Source organism: Drosophila albomicans, chromosome 3, assembly GCF_009650485.2.
Source record: "Drosophila albomicans strain 15112-1751.03 chromosome 3, ASM965048v2, whole genome shotgun sequence".
In the NCBI taxonomy this organism is placed as follows: Eukaryota; Metazoa; Arthropoda; class Insecta; order Diptera; family Drosophilidae; genus Drosophila; species Drosophila albomicans.
The window spans coordinates 35,002,213-35,027,125 of record NC_047629.2 but is presented as its reverse complement, the minus strand read 5'-3'; the positions used below and the strand labels follow the sequence as shown (position 1 = coordinate 35,027,125).

General features: G+C 36.6%; 4 protein-coding genes across 5 annotated transcripts; 3 read left to right on the top strand and 1 right to left on the bottom strand.

Moving 5' to 3' along the window:
• Positions 1-39: 39 nt before the first annotated feature.
• Positions 40-1,718, bottom strand: LOC117567356 (aldo-keto reductase family 1 member B1). Its single transcript, XM_034247293.2, has 4 exons — positions 1,622-1,718; positions 1,351-1,457; positions 974-1,116; positions 40-912 (listed from the first exon to the last, which is right to left on the bottom strand). The coding sequence occupies exons 2-4, from the start codon at positions 1,417-1,419 to the stop codon at positions 162-164; spliced, it is 963 nt and encodes a 320-aa protein (XP_034103184.1). The 5' UTR covers positions 1,420-1,457; positions 1,622-1,718; the 3' UTR covers positions 40-161.
• Positions 1,719-1,779: 61 nt separating this feature from the next.
• Positions 1,780-3,152, top strand: LOC117567354 (PCI domain-containing protein 2 homolog). The gene has a single exon (XM_034247288.2). The coding sequence runs from the start codon at positions 1,919-1,921 to the stop codon at positions 3,107-3,109; it is 1,191 nt and encodes a 396-aa protein (XP_034103179.1). The 5' UTR covers positions 1,780-1,918; the 3' UTR covers positions 3,110-3,152.
• Positions 3,153-3,421: 269 nt separating this feature from the next.
• On the top strand, positions 3,422-5,281 carry LOC117567357 (acyl-protein thioesterase 1). 2 transcript variants are annotated; one of them, XM_034247295.2, is made up of 5 exons: positions 3,422-3,556; positions 3,807-3,950; positions 4,032-4,063; positions 4,135-4,678; positions 4,734-5,281. In XM_034247295.2, the coding sequence occupies exons 2-5, from the start codon at positions 3,903-3,905 to the stop codon at positions 4,782-4,784; spliced, it is 675 nt and encodes a 224-aa protein (XP_034103186.1). In that variant the 5' UTR covers positions 3,422-3,556; positions 3,807-3,902; the 3' UTR covers positions 4,785-5,281. The 2 variants fall into 2 exon arrangements, with proteins under 2 accessions (XP_034103186.1, XP_034103187.2); XM_034247296.2 differs by having other exon boundaries at positions 3,423-3,556; positions 4,771-5,281.
• A 1,330-nt stretch (positions 5,282-6,611) lies between these two features.
• Positions 6,612-24,792, top strand: LOC117571705 (ATP-binding cassette subfamily G member 4). Its single transcript, XM_034254003.2, has 7 exons — positions 6,612-6,762; positions 12,680-13,124; positions 21,226-21,355; positions 22,233-22,771; positions 23,170-23,694; positions 23,753-24,009; positions 24,068-24,792. The coding sequence occupies exons 2-7, from the start codon at positions 13,034-13,036 to the stop codon at positions 24,407-24,409; spliced, it is 1,884 nt and encodes a 627-aa protein (XP_034109894.1). The 5' UTR covers positions 6,612-6,762; positions 12,680-13,033; the 3' UTR covers positions 24,410-24,792.
• Positions 24,793-24,913: the final 121 nt, after the last annotated feature.

Here is a 24,913-nt window from a genome sequence, read left to right as displayed (position 1 = left end):
TCGACGATTACTTGATTAGTATGGAATACAAAATGAAAAATGTTGACACTAAAGATGTTTATTATATGAAGTGAAAAGCCTAATTCTTTTAAGAATGATATACAGCCTCTTAGACTTACACACAAGAACATAATATATGTGAATTTATAATGGAAGATGTCTTATGTTTGTTTTGGTGCTGCAATTTCGAATGGATAATGAGGATGTCCATAAGCGGCTTTCATGGTCATGAAACGACCATTGCAATCGAGATCGCCGATGGCTTGCAAGTCGTCATTGTCTAATCCAAAGTCCCAAACCTTAAAATTCTCATACATATGATGTTTGCTCACTGATCGAGGTATGACAATAATGCCCGATTGTGTCTGAAAGCGTAATAACACCTGGGCTGGACTACGATCGTATTTGGCAGCGATTTCCAATACAACTGGATGCTTCAGCAGTGGGTAGGCACCGGGTTTCTCGTAGGGCGTGTGAGCCGAGCCCAACGAACTATAAGCAGTAACAGCAATCGCATTGTCATAGCAGAGTGTAATTAAGGACTTCTGTCGCAGATACGGATGACATTCGATCTGCAGGACGACGGGTTTCAGCTTGGCCACGCTTAGCAATCGATTTATTTGCTGTTCATTAAAATTAGAGACTCCAATAGCGTGGCATAGACCTCTATCCACCAACTCCTCCATGGCCCGCCAGGTGTCCACGAAGTCAATATCCTCGAATACAGCTTTGCCAGTATCTGGACATGTAGGATAGAGATTATCACCCGACTTGTAGGCCATGGGCCAATGCATCAGATACAGATCCAGATAGTCCACACCCAGATTTCGCATACTTGTCTCGCAGGCAGGTCGCACCAAATCGGGTCTGTGGTGAGTATTCCATAGTTTGCTTGTGATGAACAGTTCGTCACTGAGAAGTAGCATAAATCCGTTAATAATCAATAAGCGCAGATAAAACAGTAGTCGATTACCGCGTTACAACACCTTCCTTGAGTTTCTCATCAATAGCTACGCCGACTTGGGCTTCGTTGCCGTAAATGTGCGCGCAATCGAAGTGACGATAACCGATATCAATGGCATCTTTTACAGCCTGCGTTAGGACATCGGGTGGACTCTGAAAACAAAACAAAAAACAAACATTGAAAGCTTTAATGCATGTAATGCAAGTGCAGCGTTGCAAAAGCTCAACAAAGCTAACACGCAAGTTCTTTTGGCATTGACATTGAAAAATACACATACATACACACATATATTTGTTTATTATTACTATATGTAATAGCAAGAGTTTTTTGTGATTATTCAATACTTTCGGTTTAACGGTTTCACTTTCCATACATTTTGTACTTACACGCCATGTCCCCAGTCCAACCATTGGCATATTTTTGCCATTGCTTAAAAGAAAATTCGGCGTCGACATTACTGCTAATTCGATTGGATTATTAAGAAGACGCTTAGCTGTTTTTCATTTACCGAAAGTATACAAACAAAAGAAATAGGTTGGTAAATTTTACTACTAATTAATTTCATTGACAACTAACTAAATACATTTTACATATAGACACCACACATATATCAGAGATAAATTTAGAAATTTGTTGGCGACCACAACAATTTACTACCTTGACCTCTCAAGAGTGATTGCGAGTGACGTTCACTTTAAATTGACTATTAACTACCAACAATTGCTGTTTGCGCTTAAAATTAAATTATTACTTGGTTGTTTTTTTAAATTTTCAGTTACTTTTAAGTAAAATAGTCCCTACATCACTGAGTGTGTACACACTGTATATAGAAATAATCGTTTGCTATCGATAACTGGTGCGAATACATCGATACCAAAATGTCGGTAGCTTACAGCACTGTTTTCGATTGCCGGCACGCAAAGAAAAAACAAAATACAAACAACAAAACGCGAAATGTTTGGCACGGTAAATAATTATCTTTCCGGCGTGCTGCGATCTGCAGAGGACTACGATGGAGATAGCTTGGGCACATTTCTATCGCTGCGCGACGTTCACGTGCAAAATCACAACTTGTACATAGCACAGCCAGAAAAACTCGTGGAACGCATGCTGAAGGCGCCGCTAGACGAAGTTGTTATTGCCCACCTAAAAGTGCTCTATTACTTGGCTCAGGAGCCACCTAACTACATGGAGGCATACACTCAACAGGCTGCCAGCTGCTCGGCGGTCGTTAAGTTGTTGCAGCAGCTCAAGGACGAGAACTGGTGCCTACCCCTCATGTATCGCGTGTGCCTTGATCTGCGTTATCTGGCGCAAGCCTGTGAAAAACACTGTCGCGGCTTCACACCCGGCAATATACTGGAAAAGGCTGCCGATTGTATGATGGCCTGCTTTCGCGTGTGCGCCGCCGATGGACGCGCTTCGGAGGAGGACACCAAGCGTCTAGGCATGATGAATCTGGTGAATCAACTGTTCAAGATCTACTTCCGCATCAATAAATTGCATCTGTGCAAGCCGCTTATCCGTGCCATTGAGAACTGTACGTTCAAGGACAGTTTTCCGTTGCCGGAGCAGATCACCTATAAATACTTTGTGGGCAGACGAGCTATGTTCGACTCTAATTATCGCGAGGCTGTCGAATATCTCTCATATGCATTTACCCATTGTCCAGATCGATTCGCGAGCAACAAGCGATTGATACTTATCTATTTGGTGCCGGTTAAAATGCTGCTCGGCTACTTGCCACGGAAATCCCTTCTGGAACGCTACGATCTGCTGCTCTTCCATGATCTGGCACTTGCCCTGAAGGCTGGCAATGTTAATCAATTCGATGAAATCGTTCGGCAGCATGAACTAGTGCTCATTCGCAGCGGCATTTATTTGCTTGTGGAAAAACTGAAGTTCATTGTCTATCGCAATCTATTCAAGAAAGTGTTTATTATTCGGCAGTCACATCAACTAGATATGAGCGACTTCTTGACAGCGCTACAGTTTGTCGGCGTTACCGATGTGTCCATTGATGAGACGCACTGCATCGTGGCCAATCTGATTTACGAGGGTAAAGTGAAAGGTTACATCTCACATGCGCACAACAAACTAGTTATATCTAAGCAGAACCCATTTCCTCCGTTGATTTTGGCTTAATTTTATGAGAAACTTTTAAATAAAAAATCAACTAAAGTCTCAATGTTCTTCTATATTTAAATTTCCGCCAATAACCGATAGTCGATTTAAGCTCATTGCTTAACGTTATGCAGGGCTGCAGCATCATAGCAAGCGCCATTTAAAATCTGAGTTGCGCTCACACTGCTGCCACGTATATATTTAATATATTAAACACAACTTAAAAAAATTAGTGTCTAAACTCATCTAAAAGTTTAAAGAATAAAATAATAAAGACTTTGTACCATTTTAATATCTGAGTTCGATTTTCATTCAATAATCGATGTTTAAAAAATAGTGACAGCATCGATAGTGCTGTCGTTGTGTTGCCATCTCTAGCTGTGTGTATATTTTCAACAGCTCACAGCTGAAGAAAACACTTTTTCGTGCAGTCCACTCAAAATAAAACCACAATTTGAATAATAGCAAGTGTGTGCAAGTTCCATAGAATTCAACGTTCCAAAACATAAAGTTGCAGTCATTGCTCACATTTTATTTCCATCGTTTCCAAGAACCGACTTCTTTCGCTTTCAACCGGCGCTGTGCTGACACAACAAACACGCTTTGCTATCGCAAAATCAATATTACTAATTTTGCTTTGCACATTCAAATGACATAACTAACTAAAACGCATTTCAAATAGCCGTTGTTTTTCGATTCCATTTCCGTTTTTTTGCAGAGCAACGCACTGTCGTCTACCATTGGATACTCTCTCTCGCTCACTCGCACTCTCACTGTTCCGTCGTAAGAGGCTAAAAGAAAAAAAGGGGTCAACATGTCAGCACCGGTAATTGTCGAGGCCACGGTCAAGCAGACGGCGACGGTAAGTTTAATGTACATATGTATATGGATCAACTAAGCAACTATGTATTTACCTTTACCTTATGCATATCACATTGTTTAGCTCATTTTCATGCACGGATTGGGAGACACTGGGTACGTACTTTTGCTTGCAAGTTGCCTAGCTGCAAGTCCAAGTGATTAATTCGTTTTTTCGCTTTTGATAGACACGGCTGGAGCAGTGCCTTGGCCGCCATACGACCTCCCTTCATGAAGGTGATCTGTCCTACGGCGCCCACGCAACCCGTCTCTCTGAATGCCGGCTTCCGCATGCCCTCGTGGTTCGATCTCAAGACCCTGGACATTGGCGGACCTGAGGATGAGCCGGGCATTCGTTCAGCTCGCGACGATGTGCATGGTATGATACAGAAGGAGCTGTCCGCTGGCATTCCAGCCAATCGCATTGTGCTCGGTGGCTTCTCTCAAGGTGGCGCGTTGGCTCTCTATTCGGCTCTGACCTTTGATCAGTCGCTGGCCGGTGTGGTGGCGTTGTCATGTTGGCTGCCACTGCACAAGCAGTTTCCGGGTGCTAAGGCGACTAGCGATGATGTGCCAATATTCCAGGCGCACGGCGACTACGATCCCGTTGTGCCTTACAAATTTGGCCAGCTGAGCGCCAGCCTGCTCAAGTCCTTCATGAAGAACGTGACGTTTAAGACCTATAACGGACTGTCGCACTCGTCGTCCGATGAGGAGATGAACGATGTCAAGGTGAGTGCGACATGTCGCCTAATTGATTTGGCATTATATCTGTAATCACTTAAAGAGTTTTCTTACGCTCTCTTTGCTTTTGTCTATTTCAGGACATAATCAGTAAATGGGTAAACTAATTTCCAATTAGCACTTAGCACTTTTACCGCGTCCCCGTCTCCAAATTCGTGTGCATTCCGGCAAGCAAACAAGAATAACTACAAAATAATAACAGCTAAAAGAATAACAATGAATCCAAAATTAATCAACACACACAACACACACACCTACACGACAGTTTGATGTCGTCTTTTAGCCAAATTGAGAAATGTTGAGAGAAGCAATCAATTAATTATAATACGTAAAATACCTAACAATAGAGTGTGATGCGAATGCAGGTTGTTTCACCATACGATTTATTAATTACTTATCCTTTGTATAAGCTATAAAATATATATATCAGAGAAAGTTACTTTCAACACACACAAATTATGTTCGGTATTTTCTGTTGATTTCAAACAAAGCAAACAAAAAAAAAAAGAATGAAATGAAATGAAACTAAGCCATGCATATTTGATTACAAATTAACAATTACTAATAAACTTACTTAATCAAAAAAAAAACCGAAAGAAAAGTAAATTTAAACTAAAATTCATATATCAGTACTTTGCAATATTTCTATATCGATTCTTTTCTCAAAAGCATACATTTACAACTATTCGAATTTTGATTAATTTCGTTTGTTTTCGTTCTTTTCTTACTTTATTTCGTACAGCAAGAGTTACAGACAAATCATCTATAGTTTTCCAGCTGAAACTAGTTAATTTTTTATTTGTTTATGTAGTCTGTTTTTTTTTATTTTTTCCAAATAAAAACCCATTTATTTTGACCTACAAATGCACTCATAAGTCGCCAGTTTTAATTCTGTATTTTACACATTGTATTTATATTAATCCTAATCTATAACTAAGTAGCTGTCGCATGACTCATCCCACCTCTCATCTATATATTTGCAGACGCATTGGGAGGGCCAGAACATGGCTAGAAGGGCACAATGCTGCCAAATATCATAGTAGCTACATACGATACGATTTATAGACTATGAAATGTAGAGTTGCAGTTCCTTCCACATAAAATCAAAGCTCCTCTACGCCCCGCCCCCCTAGTCATGAAACGCGACGGTGCAGATGTCTGAAACTAAACAGAAAAAAGAGAATTGTATTTTAGATATTATTTTGTACATACTTACATAATTTATGTAGTCTTTAGGCATACTATATAATTAGCTGTTGGATGACTCCACTTTGTGTGGTCTGACGAGAAGCAGTTTCGCTTAAGCGAACTAAACTAAATAAAGTTATGTGACAAAAAGCTTACAAAAGCCATCAAAACGCTCGAAAGGGGAATGCACGAAAACGCGTTGGGTTTTCGTAAATAGTATTTCGTTTTGGTTGTCAACTTTGCGCGAATGAAATAAGTTGTTTTAACGGTCAAACTTTTGAATCTGTGAACACCGTACTGAAAGTCGATAAATCGATAGCAGCGGCACGAGTTTGGCACGAAGTGCAATCGTTGCTATCGTTTTTCGTTATCGAAGCTTGAGCGCCAATTATTTAGCTGCAAACGAAATTGCAATGTAAAAGGAATCAAACAAAGCAAACAATGGCATTTCTTAGAGTGGATTAAAGAAGGTGAGTAAAAGCATAAAGGGCAATAAAAAGGTCAATTAAAAATTGATAAGAATTGATTTGATGCCTGGCAACCAAAGCCGGTAAATTGCAATTAATTTGGCGGATTTTGGCACAACGTAAACAAACGACATGTTTAGCCCTGCCTATCTGCCCCCACTTCCCCACTCATACTCGCACACAAGTCGTCACACACACAAATATACACACGATGGCTGGTGTGGTGGACGAACGTGAACATTCACGACTTCGTTGTAGTATTTTCGCTCAGTTGTTTCCGTATCGCCGCTAAGTTTGGACGCGTTTGCTCCGGTCTTGTGGCTTGCAAATTACGCGCCGTTGTTCGTTTTTTTTTTGATAATAATAACTACGCGAGAAGAGTGCAACACAGTGGATTAACCGAAATTAATGTCAATTGTGAGTGAAGTCAATTTGACCAAACCCAAAAGGGGGCCAATCTAAGGAGCCAACCAAGATAACAGAAATAACTCAGAAAAAAGGAAAATAAAATCAAAAGTTTATTGAAAGCGAAAGTTAGGTGTTGCAGTTTTACGTTGCGCATTTTTCCTGTGGACTGCGCGCTTTGTTGTTGGTGCTGCTGCTGCGGTTGCTGTTGTTGTTTTGGGTTATTGGTCACAAAGGAAGCTTCGCAACGTGTGTAAAATGTATTTTGTGTGCTTGTCACTCGCGCGTACCATCTGCAAAGTGCGATGCAAGATACGAATTGAATGTGTAGAGTACGCACACATGTGTAGAGCGTGTGTAATGTAAGCATAGGTGTGTATGTGTAGATATGTGCTTAAGAAGTGCGTGTAAGTTTTGTTGCAATCTTGCTTTCTGCATTTGCTTTTACTGTTTACACGCACACACACATGCATAGAACAAATCAAAGCTGTGTTGGGGGTGTGGATAAACTCATCGGCGGCGCCCTGTTGCGCCCTCTATTGTTCAGTGAATGTATGTGTGAGTTCACAGGGAACGCCATTATTATTACGATAATAATGAACTCGAATCGACAATAGGCTATAAAGAGAAGTCAAGGCACGGACTATAAGTATTCAATTACTAATTTCAATTTTAATAGATACCAAGTTCTGAGAAATTTCAGATACGTAAAAACCCCTTAAAAATCACTTAAAGATTTAAGCACTTATAAAATGTGCAATTGCACTGAGACTGCACTTGATAAGTGAAAATTCATTTAGATTTGCATGGGTTTAACAACATTAATTACCTGACTACATTAAAAGTTCGTTGGCATCATCATTAATTGACAGGAGTTCAGTGATGTTGCAAACTGCGTAAAATCGTACAGTAGGGCTCCCAAATTAGAAGTATGTGAAATTTAACTTTTCTGAATTGAAGTTTATAAAGTTTAGAGTGATTTTTTTTATTTATTTTATTTTTAGAAAGTTTTCTCTAATTTTCCAAAAATGTTAATTTTCTCAACATTAGATTTATATTAAGAATAAGAATTAATTTTCGATTAAATAGCCTTGATTTGCATTTAAATCACTTAAGAGTAAAAGTATATATCTAAAGTATTTTCCCTACATCTCAAATTGTGATTAATCACTAATTCAGTGCACTGTGTACCCTTTAAATTATTCTAGAGAAAGAGAAACGCATATTATTTTTTTTTATAAATAATTAGTTTTCCAATCACAGCTTCATCTCTTTGTGTGGCGAAAAGACAAGCGGGTATTACTGTTCCTCTACACATGTGAATTCAGCGATCGGAACGTGATTAGCACTATAATGAGTCTGCGTTTATTGTCTGTAGGTCATTAAAAGACAATTACATCTTTTAAAAATGATTTTACATAGTATGACAAATGCTTCAAACATTGTCGGAAAACAGTACGTTTAAATTTGAGATCAATCTTCAGTTAAGTATTGTCATAGTGCCCCACAAAAACACAAAAAGCTCATTATAATTATCTCTCATCTTTTTATTAGTTTTAATTAAAACTGTTCACGTGATGGAAGGATTGAGAATCGGTACGATCAAGTGAACTATTTATTTATTCTTTTCGAGTTTGCAAATCACTTATTGATATTATGAAATATACATATACAGCTGTGACCATTGAAATAGCAGTGCAGACGACCTACACATTTAAAGTTGAAAAATATTATTATGAACACAACTTCGAGACAAAATTTTTTTATAACAGCTTAATATATTTAATTTGCGATAATTAAACATATTTTTCATTTTGGATAATTCAATATTTTTCCGAATGTGGATAATAACAAATGAAATTGGGTCCTTTATGAATAACATTGAAATAGCAGTGCCAAAAGAAAAATTTAATAAATTTCAAAAAATCTTATAAATAACTTAATCCTTCTAAATTTCGAGTTGAATACGACCTTATAATTTGTTGTGTAGCCTTTATTGGCTATTAGAGCCTCACAGCTACGTGGCATGGAGTCCACCACGTCCTCGCAACGCTTGCAGGGATTCTGGCCCTATACCTCCTGTACAACTTGTCAAAGGTGTGGCTTAGATGTCGGGGATTTCTTGGCAACATAATGCTTGAAGTCCTCCATCAGTTCCCAATCGGATTTAAATCCGGGAACTCTGCTGACATGGCATTACATCAGTTTTTTTCATGACCAAACCACTCCGTGACCAGTTGGCCGGTGTGTTTAGGTTTCGTGGCTCTGCTGAAAAGTCCATATTGAAGGGGCATTTCATCCTGAGAATACTTCAGCATGATGTTTCTTAATATATTTTCAAAGATTTCTTGGTCTATGATCTCATCGATCATATTTATAGGTCCCACACCACTGTATGAGAAACATGCCCAGATCATGATTTGAAGACCACCATGGTTAGCGGTCTTAAGGGTATGGTTTAGGTCATTTTCGGTGATTGGTGGTCAACGGACATATTGTCTTGAACTTTTCTAACAATTAACACCAGTTTAGACTCATTTGTCCAAAGAATATTACGCCATTTGGAAAGTGGCCAGTTCAAGTGGCGCTTGGCAAACTCCCACCTCGCTTTGAGATGTCTATAACCAAGTAATTGCACCTTTTCTGGACTTCGGGTATTCAAATTTGTATCCACCAGTCTTCGGCCAATAGCCACTTCACTAATTCCCCAAACTCAGCCCTGCTTTAATATCCCTACAGGATGCAAAAGGATTAGTTTAGCTGAAGAGCACTATGCATCGGTCCTCTAAAATTGTGGTTTTTTTGTATCACACTACGGTTTTTCAGGCTTTGATTTATAATTTATGTCATTGAAAACCATTTTGGTAAAAACATTTTAGGCGACACAGAACTTTTTTATACAATTTTGCTCCTTCCTAAGCTCAAGAAAGGACCTCCTCTCTACATTGGACCAGTTAGGTCCTTTACACACTAAAATTAATTTTTTTTTATAGTTATAGTGTATTGTCGTATAAACTACAATAATAAACCAGATTAAACTCACTTTTCATAAAATTAAAAACAATTTCGGCTTTTTTAGTGGAAGAAAAGAAAAAACTGCTATTCTAATGGTCAGCCCAAAAGTGGTGCACTTGGGTAAAAATATCAAAATTTCAGAAAAACTGATCAAAACTAACGGGGTTTTTGCTGTTTTCTTATCTTTATGCTTCATTTTACAAAAACAATGTGCTAGCGATCAACTAACAAAAAGGAATAACCAAAAAAAACGGTTACATAGTCTTTTCTCTGTCGCACTGCTATTTCAATGGTCACAGCTGTATATACTGGAATTTTGAGTTTCATTAATGTTCAATAGCAATTACTAATTAAAATTAAAACTACTTTTTTCTATACATGTGTCGAGTAAATGGGTGCATAAATATTTATGCCGTGATAATCAGCAATAAATTTTAAAATTGTCATGGCAGGTATGAGATGAGAGTGATAGGCTGCGAGATAACCTGTAATTAATTGCATATTTATCATGGATTCCTACGACAAATTTCTTGTTTGTTTGTTGTGGTCATCGGTCTGACGCTGAACAATAGAATAATTAAAATGCTTCCTTTTACTAATGCAAGGTTTAAGCCAATTAACTAATTCAAACATATTTATAATTTATTATAACAGTTGGTCAATTATTGTTTGTCATTTTAAATCAATAGATATTTTATATTATAAGTACAAGCAATTGTTCATACCAACGTTTTTTTTTTTGTCGTTATTGTAAATCAATGGAATGAACCCACACATTTTTGGAATAACCAATAAAACAGGTATTGCAATTATTCGATAATCACATTGAATTATTCGAACAAATACTCACTCAATGTAATGCAAGCTTATGAGTCAAAAGTTCCTCAGCTCGGTAATACAGAGTACTCGTGATTGTAAGTATGTTGGGAAATTATTGGACAACAATAATTTGCATATTAGGCTACGCTTTTGATTTATGGCTATGCATGCTATTTTCCACATTCCCATTGATCCAAATCAGAGGTTTTTTTATTTCCGTTTCCTTATAAACTGCTCTCTATCTCTCTCTTTCTCTCTCTGCAATTTTCGAACCTCCTTTAGTTTTTTATGATCTTCGGGTATGGTGTTGAAAAAAGTCATCTTCGCTTGGTGTATTTTTAGGAGCAAAAATTCACAAAACAAGTTTCAACCGGCAGAGTGTTTTGCATTAATCCAACGCATTTAGGAATCAGGCGACGCCAAAGAGTTTAAAAGGGGTTAATAAATGGAGGCTGACATCAAAGTATTTTATGTTAGCATTAACGAGGGAGCGCTTTATACAGGGTGTTGCTAAAAGATTAAATTATTGAAGACGATGTTCAATATTCTCGTAAAGAAGTGTGAGATATGAACTCTTAGAACTTTTTCGAAAGTTTCATTCGCAATTTGAAACCAAACTCTCTTTAATAAATTCAAGGTCAAAGAAGGCGAAATTGTGACTTAATTATTATTACGGCATTCGTATTAGATCTTTGATAATTTACATATTTGTGTATGTAGGAAGCAGTCACTAAATGCTAATACAATTAATGCATCATGACAACAACAAAAAATGTCAATTTTGCGTCTGTCTGTTTATTTACGGTGAACACTCATATATTATTACCCCATCCGAGATGAGACTTGATAGATCTGCGATATGGACGCGGCGTTAAAAGCGGAACGAACGTGCTCCAACTGACGGGTTCAGCTGACAGACGACGAGTCTCAATTCTGTTAAGCTTCTCACTTAAGCTTCTAGTTTACCAGAGTCGTGAGCTGTCTACACGCCAGCGTGACTTGACAGTTTTTGAAGCTCTCTTCAGCATTCGCTTAACGATCAACCATAAAGAGTTGCATGTAAGGATCGGAATTGACAACGGTTGTCAGGTTAACTTCAGTGTGATTCAAGCATCTGATTATATCTGGTTTATTAATATCAATGGGTAACCATGTCAGCTAATGCCCAAGCCAGGATCACAAGCAACCGGTTTTGACCAGTTCCCAACAAAATCGCATTGCGAACCCTACCAATTAGCGGGACTAAAGTGATATATACATATATATAGTAATATATGTTTATGATGTCCTATTCCGGTTTTGGGGTTCAACTCTTATTAACCTGTTTCCGTTGTCACAGCTACTAATGCGCTGCGTCATTATTTATATTTTTTACGGAATTTCAAAATAAAACATTCGCTTACTTTGAATTCACACATGTCAATGATCTGTGAAACAAACAAACAATTAAATATAACTTTAGTTTAACTTTAAATTTAATTGATGCTGACCACTTGTCGTTTAGACGCTGCCAACTTGTTGAACTGCTTAGCCATTAATCGAAGACAGGTTGATCAATAAATTCATCCTCTTTAAATATATTGGGTCAATGACATGCTTGATACATTATTAAAACACCTGTTACCTGTTTGGGAACACACACGCACTTGTACATAACTAAACAAATATCGTTGTTATAATGAAGGAGTTCGCTAAGTAGATAATAAAAATGCATAGATCGAAGCGAGTGCCAAAATTCTGTGGTGGGCTTAATGAGACGTGTTGTCCTAGGAATGCCAACTGCGAATTTATGCAGCTGATGCCAATCAAAGCAGCAACAGCAACAGCAACAAAATAACAAAAATACGACAATTGGAACACCCACTATAACAACAACATAAACAACAACAACAACAAGAATAATATTAATGGATTATCAATGTTTTTCAAGGCCGAAACGACAAGAAGAACCATAAAAAAAGAACCAAAATGAAATGCGAAGATAACGCTTTTTATGCTGGTTGTTGTTCTTGCTGACACGCTTTACAACTTCAGCTCCCTTTTTCCCCTTTCTGCATGAAAACAAATTTGATAATGAATAATTTTATATTTTCAGCGCGTAATCGGCGGCAATGCAGACGCCGCATAAACCAAAACAAAGCATTCCGTGAAATTTAGAAAATTCAAAAAAACAAAAGCAAACTATGTGTGTCGCATGGCAAAAACAATAACAATAACAATATCAAAATCAAAAACAAATGCAAAACTTATAACTAGTGGCTAATGACACATTCCGCAAACACGACACGTAATCTAGCGACAATAACAATAACAACAACAAAAACTACAACTACTCATTGAGATCTATACCAAATTTATTGATATTAACCGTGTACAACAAAAGTGGCATTAAAAAGCAATAAAACATTTTTGCAAATAACCTCAAAGCATAAGTGAAAATCATCCCAAAATGGATTCAACGCGCAACCTTCTATCCAAACAGTCCAAGGATGTGGAATTCCAGGACGTTTTCTACACAGTCGATCAACGCAATAATTTCTGTAAGTATAGTATTTCATGTTCAATATGATCAGTATTAATTCAAATAAATAATTCTCAACACGTTCATAAGTCGGTCACAATTGAAGCGATTCCCATGGGGAATGCTTCTTTGTTTATGTGTTGGCCTCTAGATTTTGTAGTTAAGATTTGAAACGTAGTTTATTTACTACTACGTATGAAATTTTAAATTAGACTTTACTATTCGAGTTTTTAAATGACCTAATCGGGAAATAGGAACTATTGTTTTGGAATTCATTTCAGTATGTATTTTAAAATACATTTTTCAAATTCTATTAATGTTTAAATATGAGTTGAAGATTGTTTCAAGTTCCATATTTAATTCATTTAGGAAACTATTTTAGACGCAATCAAAATGTTTTTATTTTTTGGAATGTTACCCAATTTTTTTATTTTGTTGAAAACGAAACATTTTTACGTGCTTTCAGTGTTAATATCATCATATTTCGAAATTCTCTTTCATAATTAGACATAACGGTTTATCTTTCTTATACTTTAAGGTAGTACTTTTGACTAGTTCCATAACTTTTATTATATTATATGTATATTAAAACTTGATTTGAATTTAATTCCGAAAACAATAATAATATATTTTCTTTTGTCAACAAATTCACATGGTTTAAATGTTTTTATGATAGTTATTTCGAAACTTTCTGTTATAATTAGTCATAATGGTTTCAGAAATATTTGACTTTCTTGTACTTTGAGCTGCGTTTCGACTTTGTTAGTTGCATAATTACCAGTTAATATTTGAAAGTTACACGAGCGTTGAATCGCTTTTATAGCATGAAATACGCGAACTTGTTAGCTATTTCACAATCATACATATAGGGTAATAATAATATGTTGTTTAGAGTTCCTTGTAATGCAAGTACCACTCTTATGGGTTACTAACTGTGCTTAATGACCGTGTTATACTTAGATATTACCCAGTTTTTGATGGTGCGCATCCAATGTTAACCAGACTTTTGTTTCTCGTTTTGTTACACTTTTATTAAATATATAATATTTTACATTTTATTTAACGGTGCAGTATTTGATTTTATTTCATGTTGTTGTGAGTCGTGGGTAATTTAAATGTTTTGCTTTTTGTTGCGGTATCTCGACCACAGCGACCATTTGGCAATTGCTTGTTGCTTGTTGTCTGGCCAAGCGCTAAGTGTTCCATAATTATACGAGCTGGCGGGCAAATAAACTGAAAAAGAAGCAATTTACGCTTCTATTGTTGTTACAGCCAACACCAATTACAACATACAAACTTGAGCGTATACCCTGTAACCACAACAGATTGCCAGACATTGTCCGCTGACATTTCGGGGTAATCAATCTGTCACTCGACATTTGGCTACATTTATATCTTATACTCAAGATGAATCTGAACATGGAAATGGTCTTGTATACCCTTGAGTTTCTGCAGCTGACCTAAGGGTTAAATACACTCATGCAAATCGATAAACATATCTAAATATTTGCAATGTTTAATAATGCAAAAATTGCTTGGTAAACTAACATAGCTGCAAACAAATATTCAAAGTGAATGAACATTTTTTACTTTGCTTCCGCCAAGAGTTTTGCTATAATTCGTAACTCGTCAATACATACTTACATATAAGAATATAGGGTATCTTTCTACACAGCAATGTGCATAAAGTGCATGTGTCGTCTTTTTTTTTTTAAATGTTTTCCAAATGGAATTGCTTTGCCATTTGGTCAGTCAGCCGATGGCAATGCTGATGGTCAGCTTAATGGACACTTTTAGCATTTCGGCATCTTTCTCATTTTAGTGCCGCGCCCAATTCTCGTCTCTCGTCTGAACTCATCTCTTGTGAAAAGCGGCATCGACATCGTGCAACGTGCAACGTGCAGCTTAAAACAAGTTTCGATCGCTTGCCGCAATACTGTTTCGGCCAATGTCTTTATTTTTGCTACTGTGTGCACAGTTTGTAGTATGAGAATAATTGACACACAATTTACAGTCGAAGTTGAGTTGCACACTTACCTAAAATAGAGACATTTGGCAGACCCCCCAAGTTCAGAGTACACTCCGTTCGCACATTTGCCATTTGAAAATTGATTTTCGATTGAATTTTGATTTGCATTAAATGAATTTGAACACGTCAGCATAGCATTCGATCAGCGTTTCCTTAGCTCAAATAACGCCAGCTGTAAACACATTTTTAAGCTGACACAACAGAATTTATATCAATGCTTTTGTTGACGATGATCCTACTGAAGGGTTCTTTTCAAGAGCTGAAGCAAATATTATATGATCTTCTTATATAAGAAGTTCGCTCGTGTATGCAAATATCTATGTTGAATTCTCAGTTTGCTTTATTTAAGCTCTCAAGTTGCAAATTTGATCAGCAAATATAATTATGAGATTCATAACGCATTTGAATGTCAATTTGAAAAGCTTTTAAGTCTTTATATTGCTTCGTTTTTGTTTTTTTTATTTCTAAACGATTATAATTTTAGATTGTTTATCATATGTTCGAAATTATTGCTCTGCACATTGTTGCTAATCGCTGCACAGTTGCAGTGCTGACTTTAAATCAATATTTTCTGACTCATGCGTGATATTTTATCACCAAAATGTTTGCGTTACTGACCTCAGAATGAACTTCAAATAACATACTATTTAATCACATTTTCGAAACTGATTAGTTTTGTTCTCACCATTTGAAATTTAGTTTATTTCTCCTTCTCTTTTTGGCGAAATACAATTCCACTTAGCACAGTGTAGTTTCGCTTTTTATGTTCCTCTTGCTTAATTAAGAGTCGTTGAGTTAATATATTCTGCTCAAATTAAAGAGTTCTTAGTAATTCAACGAAACATACATTTTTAATTCGCCTTTCATTGTGTGGCATTTGCTAGCATTATAATAAATATTCAAAGAGCTTAAAACAGAGTATCCACATTTAGCTTGCTCTGTTTTTCTGTTGTTTTGTTGCGATCTTTCGCTTGAGCAATTCGACAATATCGTCGTTTTAGATTTACTTCTTGCAAGCAGACATTTCGTTGCTGTTGTTGTTGCTGTTGTTATTGTTGCTGAGTTATTCATGAGCAGCATGAGCTCGAAGTGCTTCAGCTGCGCACTGCTTGGGCAATAATCACAGTTAATCAACGTCACTCATACGCCATGTGCAACGTGCAATGGGAGGCGCGTGATGTCGCCAAGCGACAAAATGCCTCCTACTAACACAATACTCGATAAGTATGTACACGAATGTAATGTACACACACATACATAGATGCAAAGCTCAGTGTTTGTGTGTTTCTGTAAATTGTGCATGGCAACTCGTATATGCGACTTCCTCAAACTGACGGCGGAGGCAGGCAGCAAATGAAAATTATATTGTAGCTGGCGACAATGCTGCAAACAGCATTATGAGCATCAGCACAACATCATTATGAACATAATGATCACCAAATGGGGCATGAGCGCAGCAACAATAACAACGCAACCAGATTATGCTCAAGCGCAGGCCTTGCTTACAGCGCCAAAAAGCAAAAATAACAGCAGCAGCAACAACAACAACAACAATTGACCAACTTTGATTGAATAATTTTTTCGTCTTTCCCCTTCTGGCGGCATCTCTCACTAAACTCGGCAAATGCTCGCGAAGCATCGCTTCTATTAAAACTCGCTGTGGAATTTCACATTTTGATCAAATCACTTTTTCAACTTTTCCGCAAAAATACGCGACTCCAAGTCTAGCGAATAAAATTTCCTAATAAGGAATATACAAATTTTGCAATCTTGCTTTTGTACGTTCATTTTTCTCAAGTCCCAACTTATGCATGCTCTTATTAATATATTCCAAGTAAATAGCAGATATTTTTCCTATCAGTCACAGTCATTCCTTCTCTGTCTCTCATTGGACATTGCCCATTCTTCCTATTCGTCATTCTTTTGTTTGTTTGCAACGTCAACTTTCATTATGCAATCGCTTAGTATTCGAATTTAAATTTAATATGAAAGAAAACGCAAGTCAAGGTTACTGATAATACTTAGATGTGGGGAATAGAGACAGTGACTAAAATGGCAAAACTTGCAAATAATATTTACAAAAGCCATAATAATAAATATATATTTTAACCTTTTCAAAAATTGCAATTAAAAACGTATTTAAGCAATCTTGGAATCTACTCAATCTTATTGTTTCTACAGAAGAAAAATTCAATTAGTTTCACAATTTATGCCCATCGTCAACTCATGGGTTTTATCAAACAACTTACTTAGAAATGGCAACACTTGGAACTTTGTACTATTTGTTTAATTTACATATATATGTAAATATATTTGATTAGAAACGCTTTCTTCAAGAGAAATATATTCCCGCGATAATAATGTAATAGTTTTATGAAGCGAATGTGAAGAATTATTTATAGTAGATATAAAAAAAATACTATTTACAGACATTGCGGTTGTGACACATTTCATTAATTATAGTATTTCATTAATTTTAGTATTAAAAACGTACTTAAGCAATCTTGGAATCTTCAACAATCTGATTGTTACTACAGAAGATAATTTCAATTAGTTTCACAATTTATGCCCATCGTCAACTCATGGGTTTTATCAAACAACTTACTTAGAAATGGCGAAACTTGGAACTTTGTACTATTATTTAATTTACAATATATAAGTGTATGTGAATATATTTGATTAGAAACGCTTTCTTCAAAAGAAAAATATTCCCGCGATAATAATGTAATAATTTTATGAAGCGAATGTGTAGAATTATTTATAGTAGATATAAAAAAAAAATACTATTTACACACGTTGTGGTTGTGGCGCATTTCATTAATTATAGTATTTAAAAATAAATTTGAAATTTTAAAGCGTCAATTACGTTAGTGAATATGAATTATTAATATCACATCGTATCGTTTATCTCCACATTATATTTTATAGATCCAATCAATAAAAACCACTATCAATTTGTAATAAATTAAGATACAAAATATAAATATTTATATGAATTTTGAAATATTAAAAAATATTTGTATAATAATTAGATTGCTCGCAAACTAATCAAATTAAAATAATAAAGTTACTTTGTGCATTTAATATCCGGAAATTAGGATTGTTTAAGTTGCAAATATCTGTTCTAACATATGATTAATTGACTGTCTGCAAATCAAACACTTTTAATTAACTTTTATCTCACTTGTGTGCAGAGACGGTATTTAATTAAAGACTAGATAATTTCTATCTCTAGAAGGGCAATTATTATTGAACTATTATTAGCTAATGCTGGGTATGAAATCTTAAGGAATTTTAGTTGTAGTATTTCAGTATTGTATACTTTATCGATCAATTAGAATGTTTTATTGCTATACTCTTTAATCATAGGGATTCATAACTACGTATATTTCCGGGATCGAATCTTTTATTAAGAGTCAATCAGTTATTGCGTATCACAAAGCAAATACTCGGTATGTTAATTTTGAAGTTCTAGATAGTCGAATTTCAAATTTTGAGAAGCATGTGATAATAAACACAAAAGCTGAGATAACCCGCATCTGAATGTTTACATATAAATATAAATATGAGTGTGTACCCTGAGCTGTTTGAATAATTCGTGTACTCGAGATGTGATCAAAACGAAACCCTGCTTATCATGTCGTCACGTTCAACAGCCTCAAGTAAAGTCGCACTCTGCCCACTGGGACACACTCACACACATTGTGTATTGAATTCTCAAATTGATCACGTCGCAATTTGGCTTTGTGAGTCACTTCATGTTCGCACTCATTCTCTTGGTTTACTCCATTGCCGGCGCCTATGGATGTTAACAAAGCTAACGCTGAGTATCGTGTTTTCTGTCGTGACACGCAATCTAGGGCATTTTTACCAAAACAAATTTATTACAATGAAAAGTGGAGAAAAACTAATGAGCCCAATTAAATAAATCGCATGCTTATATATTTATTATAATATATTTGTTAAATGCATGAGGTTTTGTATGTTTTGTTGATACAAATGTCAATAAGATCCATTGACTTTTATAATTTCATTAATTTTTGAAAATTTGTATAATAATAATCTTTGTTTATTGAAGAATTGTTAATAATTTATGCATAGACATAAATTTATTTAATTATAACGTGTGACGTTTAAATTATTCATTTAGCTCAAAACAAGTTCCCTTCTCTACGATTCAAAACATTCCAGACTAATAGCAGAACAACCCGAAAGAGATCGAACTTGTCAGCTTTTATTACACAAACTCAAACATAAATTGTCGGCCAAATTTTGTTGTTTGTTGATCAACAGCGAGACAGAGCGCCAGACTCGGGGAAACTAATTGATATGTAGACTTGGCCACTGGTCTATAAACGCCTGATACGTAAACACCTCGTACGCCACTCTTAAAAATTTACTACTAGTCGTATACGTACTCTTTGACAAGTTACGGCATTTCAGTGTTGTTACTGACCTTCTTTGATCTATGAGGCGAGGCACTGCACAAGGAATGCCAATTTGATTACCCCTGGGAGGTCCATTCACATTGCCAGCGTTTTACTGTGAGCCTTGTTGAAGATCTTTTTAATTAGTTTTAGCAAAACACATGTCGAATTGCAATAATAGCCCATTTGATTGATGAGTTAAACGATCTTGAAAATCTTGAGAATCATTCGCAAGCTATTTAACTTTTGAAATTAATATTTGAATTCATAAATTATGATGATATGTAAATTATTCCGCCCCTTTTTAAACTATAAAGTATAAATAGGTTTGAAATGCGCAAAAAATCAATCAATAACCTTATCAATTAAAGCGATAATGTATCATCCTCCGATCTGAGAACTTTGTCTATGTATATGACTAATTTCATTTAAACAAGGTTTTATCGCCCAAGCGAATAGGAAATGAAAATGCATTAAATATATAAGGTTCAATAATCAAAGGTGTGTGTCAGATCAAGTTTACATTTAATTTATTACTATGTTGCAGTTATTGATTTATGTAAAAGATTGGCGCAACAGTTTAATTAATATCTAATAGGGGTTTGAAACTGATTAAGACCTTAGTAATTACAAGTTACGTCTAGGGTTGAGACCTTGCAATTACGTTAAATCTGATTGGTTTTTATTGGTGATTGATTTATTCAATATTTGTACAATGTTCCGCTTAGGAACGCAAGAAAGATGGCATCATTATTCAGACATTGTAGCCCACTTTTGTAATACTTGTTGGTTTCATTGTAATCGCTTGTTACGTCAAGGTTGTGTTGATAAGCCAGACTTGAACATTGACACATTGCATTGAGATGCGATCATCAATAAATAAATTACACTAAAGCCTTTATTGTATTTAAACTCATAATCAAATCCTCTTTAAACTAAAAAATGATTAATCATCATCAAAATAAGAGTGTCTTAACTGCTAATCATGCTCAAACTATCTTAACTCGACGTTTAGCTTTTAACTCTTAATTGTGCGTAATTCTAAGCTCTGGTTAGCGATCAGTTAAACTTTAACGGCACTCCCTACAGGTAACGCTTAAATTTGATAACCACAATAATTACCATAATAAACGTTGATTGGTCGCAAAAAAACAAGTTTGTGGAATAGACGAAACTGAGCAAATTGTTTAACGTCCGTCCCGAAGCCAGAATTAAACAAGTAACACATTAAAGCGAATCGAAATTCTACCGCAAAAAGTGCACAATCATTACAGGCGAGCAGAATGTATTGTGATGAAATACACACAATTTATTATTAGACTCTTCAGTGTTTCTAGAGAAAATCACGGCGGTTGTGGGAGCTTTGTTTTGGCTCTTTGTCATACTCGAAAGTTTCCAAAAACGAATGGAGCTAATGACACAAAGAACCATCTGATTGATATTGCGGCGTCATCGTATGGTTCCTTAAGTTCGTCTAGACAGCTGTGGGATTTACGTACCGCTTTAAAGCGTAAGCTTCCCGCTACAAATATCACACGAGTCGCACTTAGGAACGTGTTTTGATTTTATTTTTGGAACCTTTTCTCGCCCATCAAAAAATTCTCCATTCTCTATTATCTATTCGTGTTTCCAATTTTATTGAGTTTTGTTTTCATTTTTTTCAGTTCGCTTAACCGGACAGCGGCAAATTTTGAAAGGCGTGAGCGGAAGTTTTCGCAATGGACAACTGTCTGCCATTATGGGCCCCTCGGGGGCCGGAAAAAGCAGTTTACTGAACGCAATTTCGGGTTTCAGGTAAGCATAAATTATGTGAAAATTTAACTTGATTTTCGAAACAATGTTGCAAATCTCAGAACTTGTAGACTTTTAGATACCCTGTAAGGTGTTTTTAGCTAGAATGAACTTTATCTTTGCCATTGTTCATTATAATAAAATCAGTCCGGAAGCTCGAAATTTATTTAAATATTTATTTATTTATTAGCAGCTAAGCTGTCATGCACCTTACCCGATATACACTTTATAATAATTAAAATAAATTACGTCTTTATTATAAAAAAATAAAAACATGTTATTGATTTATACAATAATAATAATATTGATAACGTACGCTTTACCAAGCAAGCAACAAATTCCTGTTACGGCTTTCCATGAAGAATTTGGATTAAAAAAACCTGTGCAATAAATCAAGATAATATGCAAATTTTATTAAAATTGTACATCACAAATAAAAACAATAAATATGATTGAAAATGTTATTCTCAAAAACATAAACTCCTTATCGTACAACTATTAAGACGAGGTATTTGGTAATTATGCGACGTCACCATACATAACATACAACTTAAACATAGAACTGAGGGAACGCTAAATATCACATATCGATTACGAAAAGTATATAGTATTTAATGATTCTGTTTGGATAAAAGCTTAATCATCGTTCCATCATCTTGTCGATGTTTAAACTTTGAAGCGAAGTTCAATAATAACATAAAGCATTGAGTATAAGAACACGTGCTGAAGGTCGTCTGCCTAGCTTTTTGTGTTTCTTTCTAGAATTATAAGAATGAGGAACTTTAACATAAGTTTCTTTTCCTCTTCATCTTCACTTTCAATATTCAGCTGTTAAACTTGTTTCGTTCTGGTTTTTTGTTTTCTATATTTGCTTGTGCAGAAAAAGTGGCGTAACAGGCAACATAAGAATGAAACGGGACAATGCCTGTTATATTACACAGGACGATCATCATCAGACACTGCTCACTGTCGAAGAGCTGATAAATCTTTCGTATGATCTGAAACTGAAGCAGAACCATAAAAAGGAAGAGCAAATTACGGAAATACTCACGAATCTCAATCTCAATCATCGACGCAACGTCACCGCCGAAAAACTGAGCGGCGGTGAACGCAAACGTCTCTCGATTGCCCTCGAACTCGTCGACAATCCGAATATCTTTTTTCTCGACGAACCGACCAGTGGCCTGGACGAGGTGACAGCCGCCCAGTGCATCCGCCTGCTCCAACAAATGGCTCGTGAGGGTCGCACGATAGTCTGCACCATCCATCAGCCCTCGGCCACCATCTATAATTACTTCGATAGCATCTATGTGCTGGCCAAGGGTCAATGTGTCTTCCAGGGCTGCCCTCAAGCGACGATACCCTTCCTACGCCTTGCCCATCTGGATTGTCCACGACACTACAGCCCTTCAGACTATAGTAAGTATACGTAGTGTTGACCTTTAATCATGCATTTCTTATCAACTGACACCCTCGCATCCAGAATAAAAAGTAACAAATGTCCAAGTTATTCAACAGTCTATACTATGCTAAACTTGAATTAAGATGGAAATCGACCTTGATATTGTATATATTTATTTGAGGGTGTCTATGACACACTATATAATGCATAGAAAGCGTGAACGACACAGAATTGATAACGAATGAATTGAAACCAGCCGGATAGGCTTGCATAGAATCATAATCAGTGAAAAGTCAATGCTGTGTTGTTTTTCGCAAATGCTAATTTAATTGGGTTCAATATTAAATGAAGTATATATGAGCAATCATTGACTTAGTCTTAAAGGTATTTATTTATTATATTCCGTGCGTTGCAGTTATCGAAGTCATCGATGCCGAAGAGGGGCAACTCGTGCCGCTGCTTAGCGAGCTAACGGACAACGGCAAATTGACTTACATTGGCAGACAGGTGGAACCGCTGGATACCCAGTTGCTGCCACAGCAGGCGATAACCACACTCTTCGTGGAGCAGCCGAAGCGACAATTCTTGCCCACTTTCTTTGCCGGCAGCGCCGCCTCCACCGACGGCAGTTTGATGGGCGCAGCTGGTGCTTTGCTGGGGCAGGTGAAGGCGTTCTCAAAACATCTGCATCAGGATCGCCGAAAGATCTCCGGATTGCAGCAGTTCATTGTGCTGATGCGTGTCATGCTGTTGCGAACGATGCGTGCGCGCATCGCATTGCTCATTCAGCTGGTGCATCATACGCTCTGTGGACTCTTCTTTGGCCTGATCTTCTTCCAGCTGGGCAATCAGGGTGCACGCATGTTCGATCATCTGAAGTTCTGCATTGGCGCTGTGCTCATGATTGTCTACACGCAAGTGATGGTGCCCATTTTAAGCTGTAAGTTGAACAAATGAAATATTTTTCAGCTACTTTAATTATTTCTATATTTTTGTAGATCCCGCTGATGTCAAGGTGGTGAAGAAGGAGACCTTCAATCGCTGGTACTCACTGATGCCTTACTATCTTGCATTGACCATATCGCGACTGCCACTTCAGGTGCTACTCAATGTCACGTTCATGGCCATGACTTATTGGATGTCCGGACTACCTGAACAGCTGTGGCGCTTCTGTATTTTCGTCGCCGTCGGTCTGATGATCTCGCTCGTTGCCGAGGGCATGGGCCTGGCCATTGGCGCCACCTTCAGCATAACAGTAAGTCGCCACTCTTCATTAGGTCAACTGTGAGATTGATTGGCTCTTTTATTTGCAGAACGGCAGCGTCGTTGGTCCACTGATCATAGCACCACTTATGGGACTGGCTGTCTATGGCTTTGATTTTGCGCCACAGATAACATGGGGCATGAATGTGCTGATGAAGTTCAGTTATGTGCGTGTCGGTGTCGTCGCCTTGGTGCTGGCTGTCTTCGGTTTTCAACGCGAAGAACTCGACTGCGATGAGATCTATTGCCACTTCAGTGATCCGCGAGTGCTGCTCAAGTTCCTCGATGTCGACAAGGTCTCGATACTGGATCAGTTCGGACTGCTGGCCATGCTGATGATCTTCTTCCGCGTCATCATGTACATCAGTCTGCGCAAGCGCTGTTACACCTGATGAACTCTGACATCCGAGTACTCGTATATGTGTACCATTTATAATTTGTAGTTATAGCAAAAGTCTATGCTGTGATTTTGGTTTTACATGCCTATAAATCTAGTAATAGGAATTACTTATCGATGTACATACATACCAATAATACTAACAATGGATACGAATCGCGTATGTGTTTTGTACGCTCTTCACCCAGATCATTCAAATAACTTGGTGCTTAGATAACTTCACTCTAGATTCTTAAGATGTAGTTAGCATACGACACACAGGTTTAGACATCGTTGATGCCTTATTATATAAGCATTATTAGTCATAAGTCCTCTGGTAATAGTGTCAAAATCAATCTATACTTAAGACAAAATACATTTTTATATTTTCACGTTGAATTTGATTGGATTTTTTTAATAGATTTCATAATTAAAAGGTATGCTTGAGTTAAACTTATTGTTAAATAATAGCGGATACACATATTCAAGCACATTTTTTACAATTAATCAACTTTTTTCG

What these genes read in the sequence shown, in the direction of transcription:
- LOC117567356 (XM_034247293.2), bottom strand. Translation starts at nt 1,419, where the DNA reads ATGTCGACGCCGAATTTTCTTTTAAGCAATGGCAAAAATATGCCAATG. An exon ending in TTGGACTGGGGACATGGCGT is followed by an intron (nt 1,117 to 1,350) that starts GTAAGTACAAAA and finishes TTTTGTTTTCAG; the next exon opens with AGTCCACCCGATGTCCTAAC. An exon ending in AAGGAAGGTGTTGTAACGCG is followed by an intron (nt 913 to 973) that starts GTAATCGACTAC and finishes GCTACTTCTCAG; the next exon opens with TGACGAACTGTTCATCACAA.
- LOC117567354 (XM_034247288.2), top strand. Translation starts at nt 1,919, where the DNA reads ATGTTTGGCACGGTAAATAATTATCTTTCCGGCGTGCTGCGATCTGCA.
- LOC117567357 (XM_034247295.2), top strand. Translation starts at nt 3,903, where the DNA reads ATGTCAGCACCGGTAATTGTCGAGGCCACGGTCAAGCAGACGGCGACG. An exon ending in CGGTCAAGCAGACGGCGACG is followed by an intron (nt 3,951 to 4,031) that starts GTAAGTTTAATG and finishes CACATTGTTTAG; the next exon opens with CTCATTTTCATGCACGGATT. An exon ending in CACGGATTGGGAGACACTGG is followed by an intron (nt 4,064 to 4,134) that starts GTACGTACTTTT and finishes CGCTTTTGATAG; the next exon opens with ACACGGCTGGAGCAGTGCCT.
- LOC117571705 (XM_034254003.2), top strand. Translation starts at nt 13,034, where the DNA reads ATGGATTCAACGCGCAACCTTCTATCCAAACAGTCCAAGGATGTGGAA. An exon ending in CTACAGCCCTTCAGACTATA is followed by an intron (nt 22,772 to 23,169) that starts GTAAGTATACGT and finishes CGTGCGTTGCAG; the next exon opens with TTATCGAAGTCATCGATGCC. An exon ending in GATGGTGCCCATTTTAAGCT is followed by an intron (nt 23,695 to 23,752) that starts GTAAGTTGAACA and finishes ATATTTTTGTAG; the next exon opens with ATCCCGCTGATGTCAAGGTG.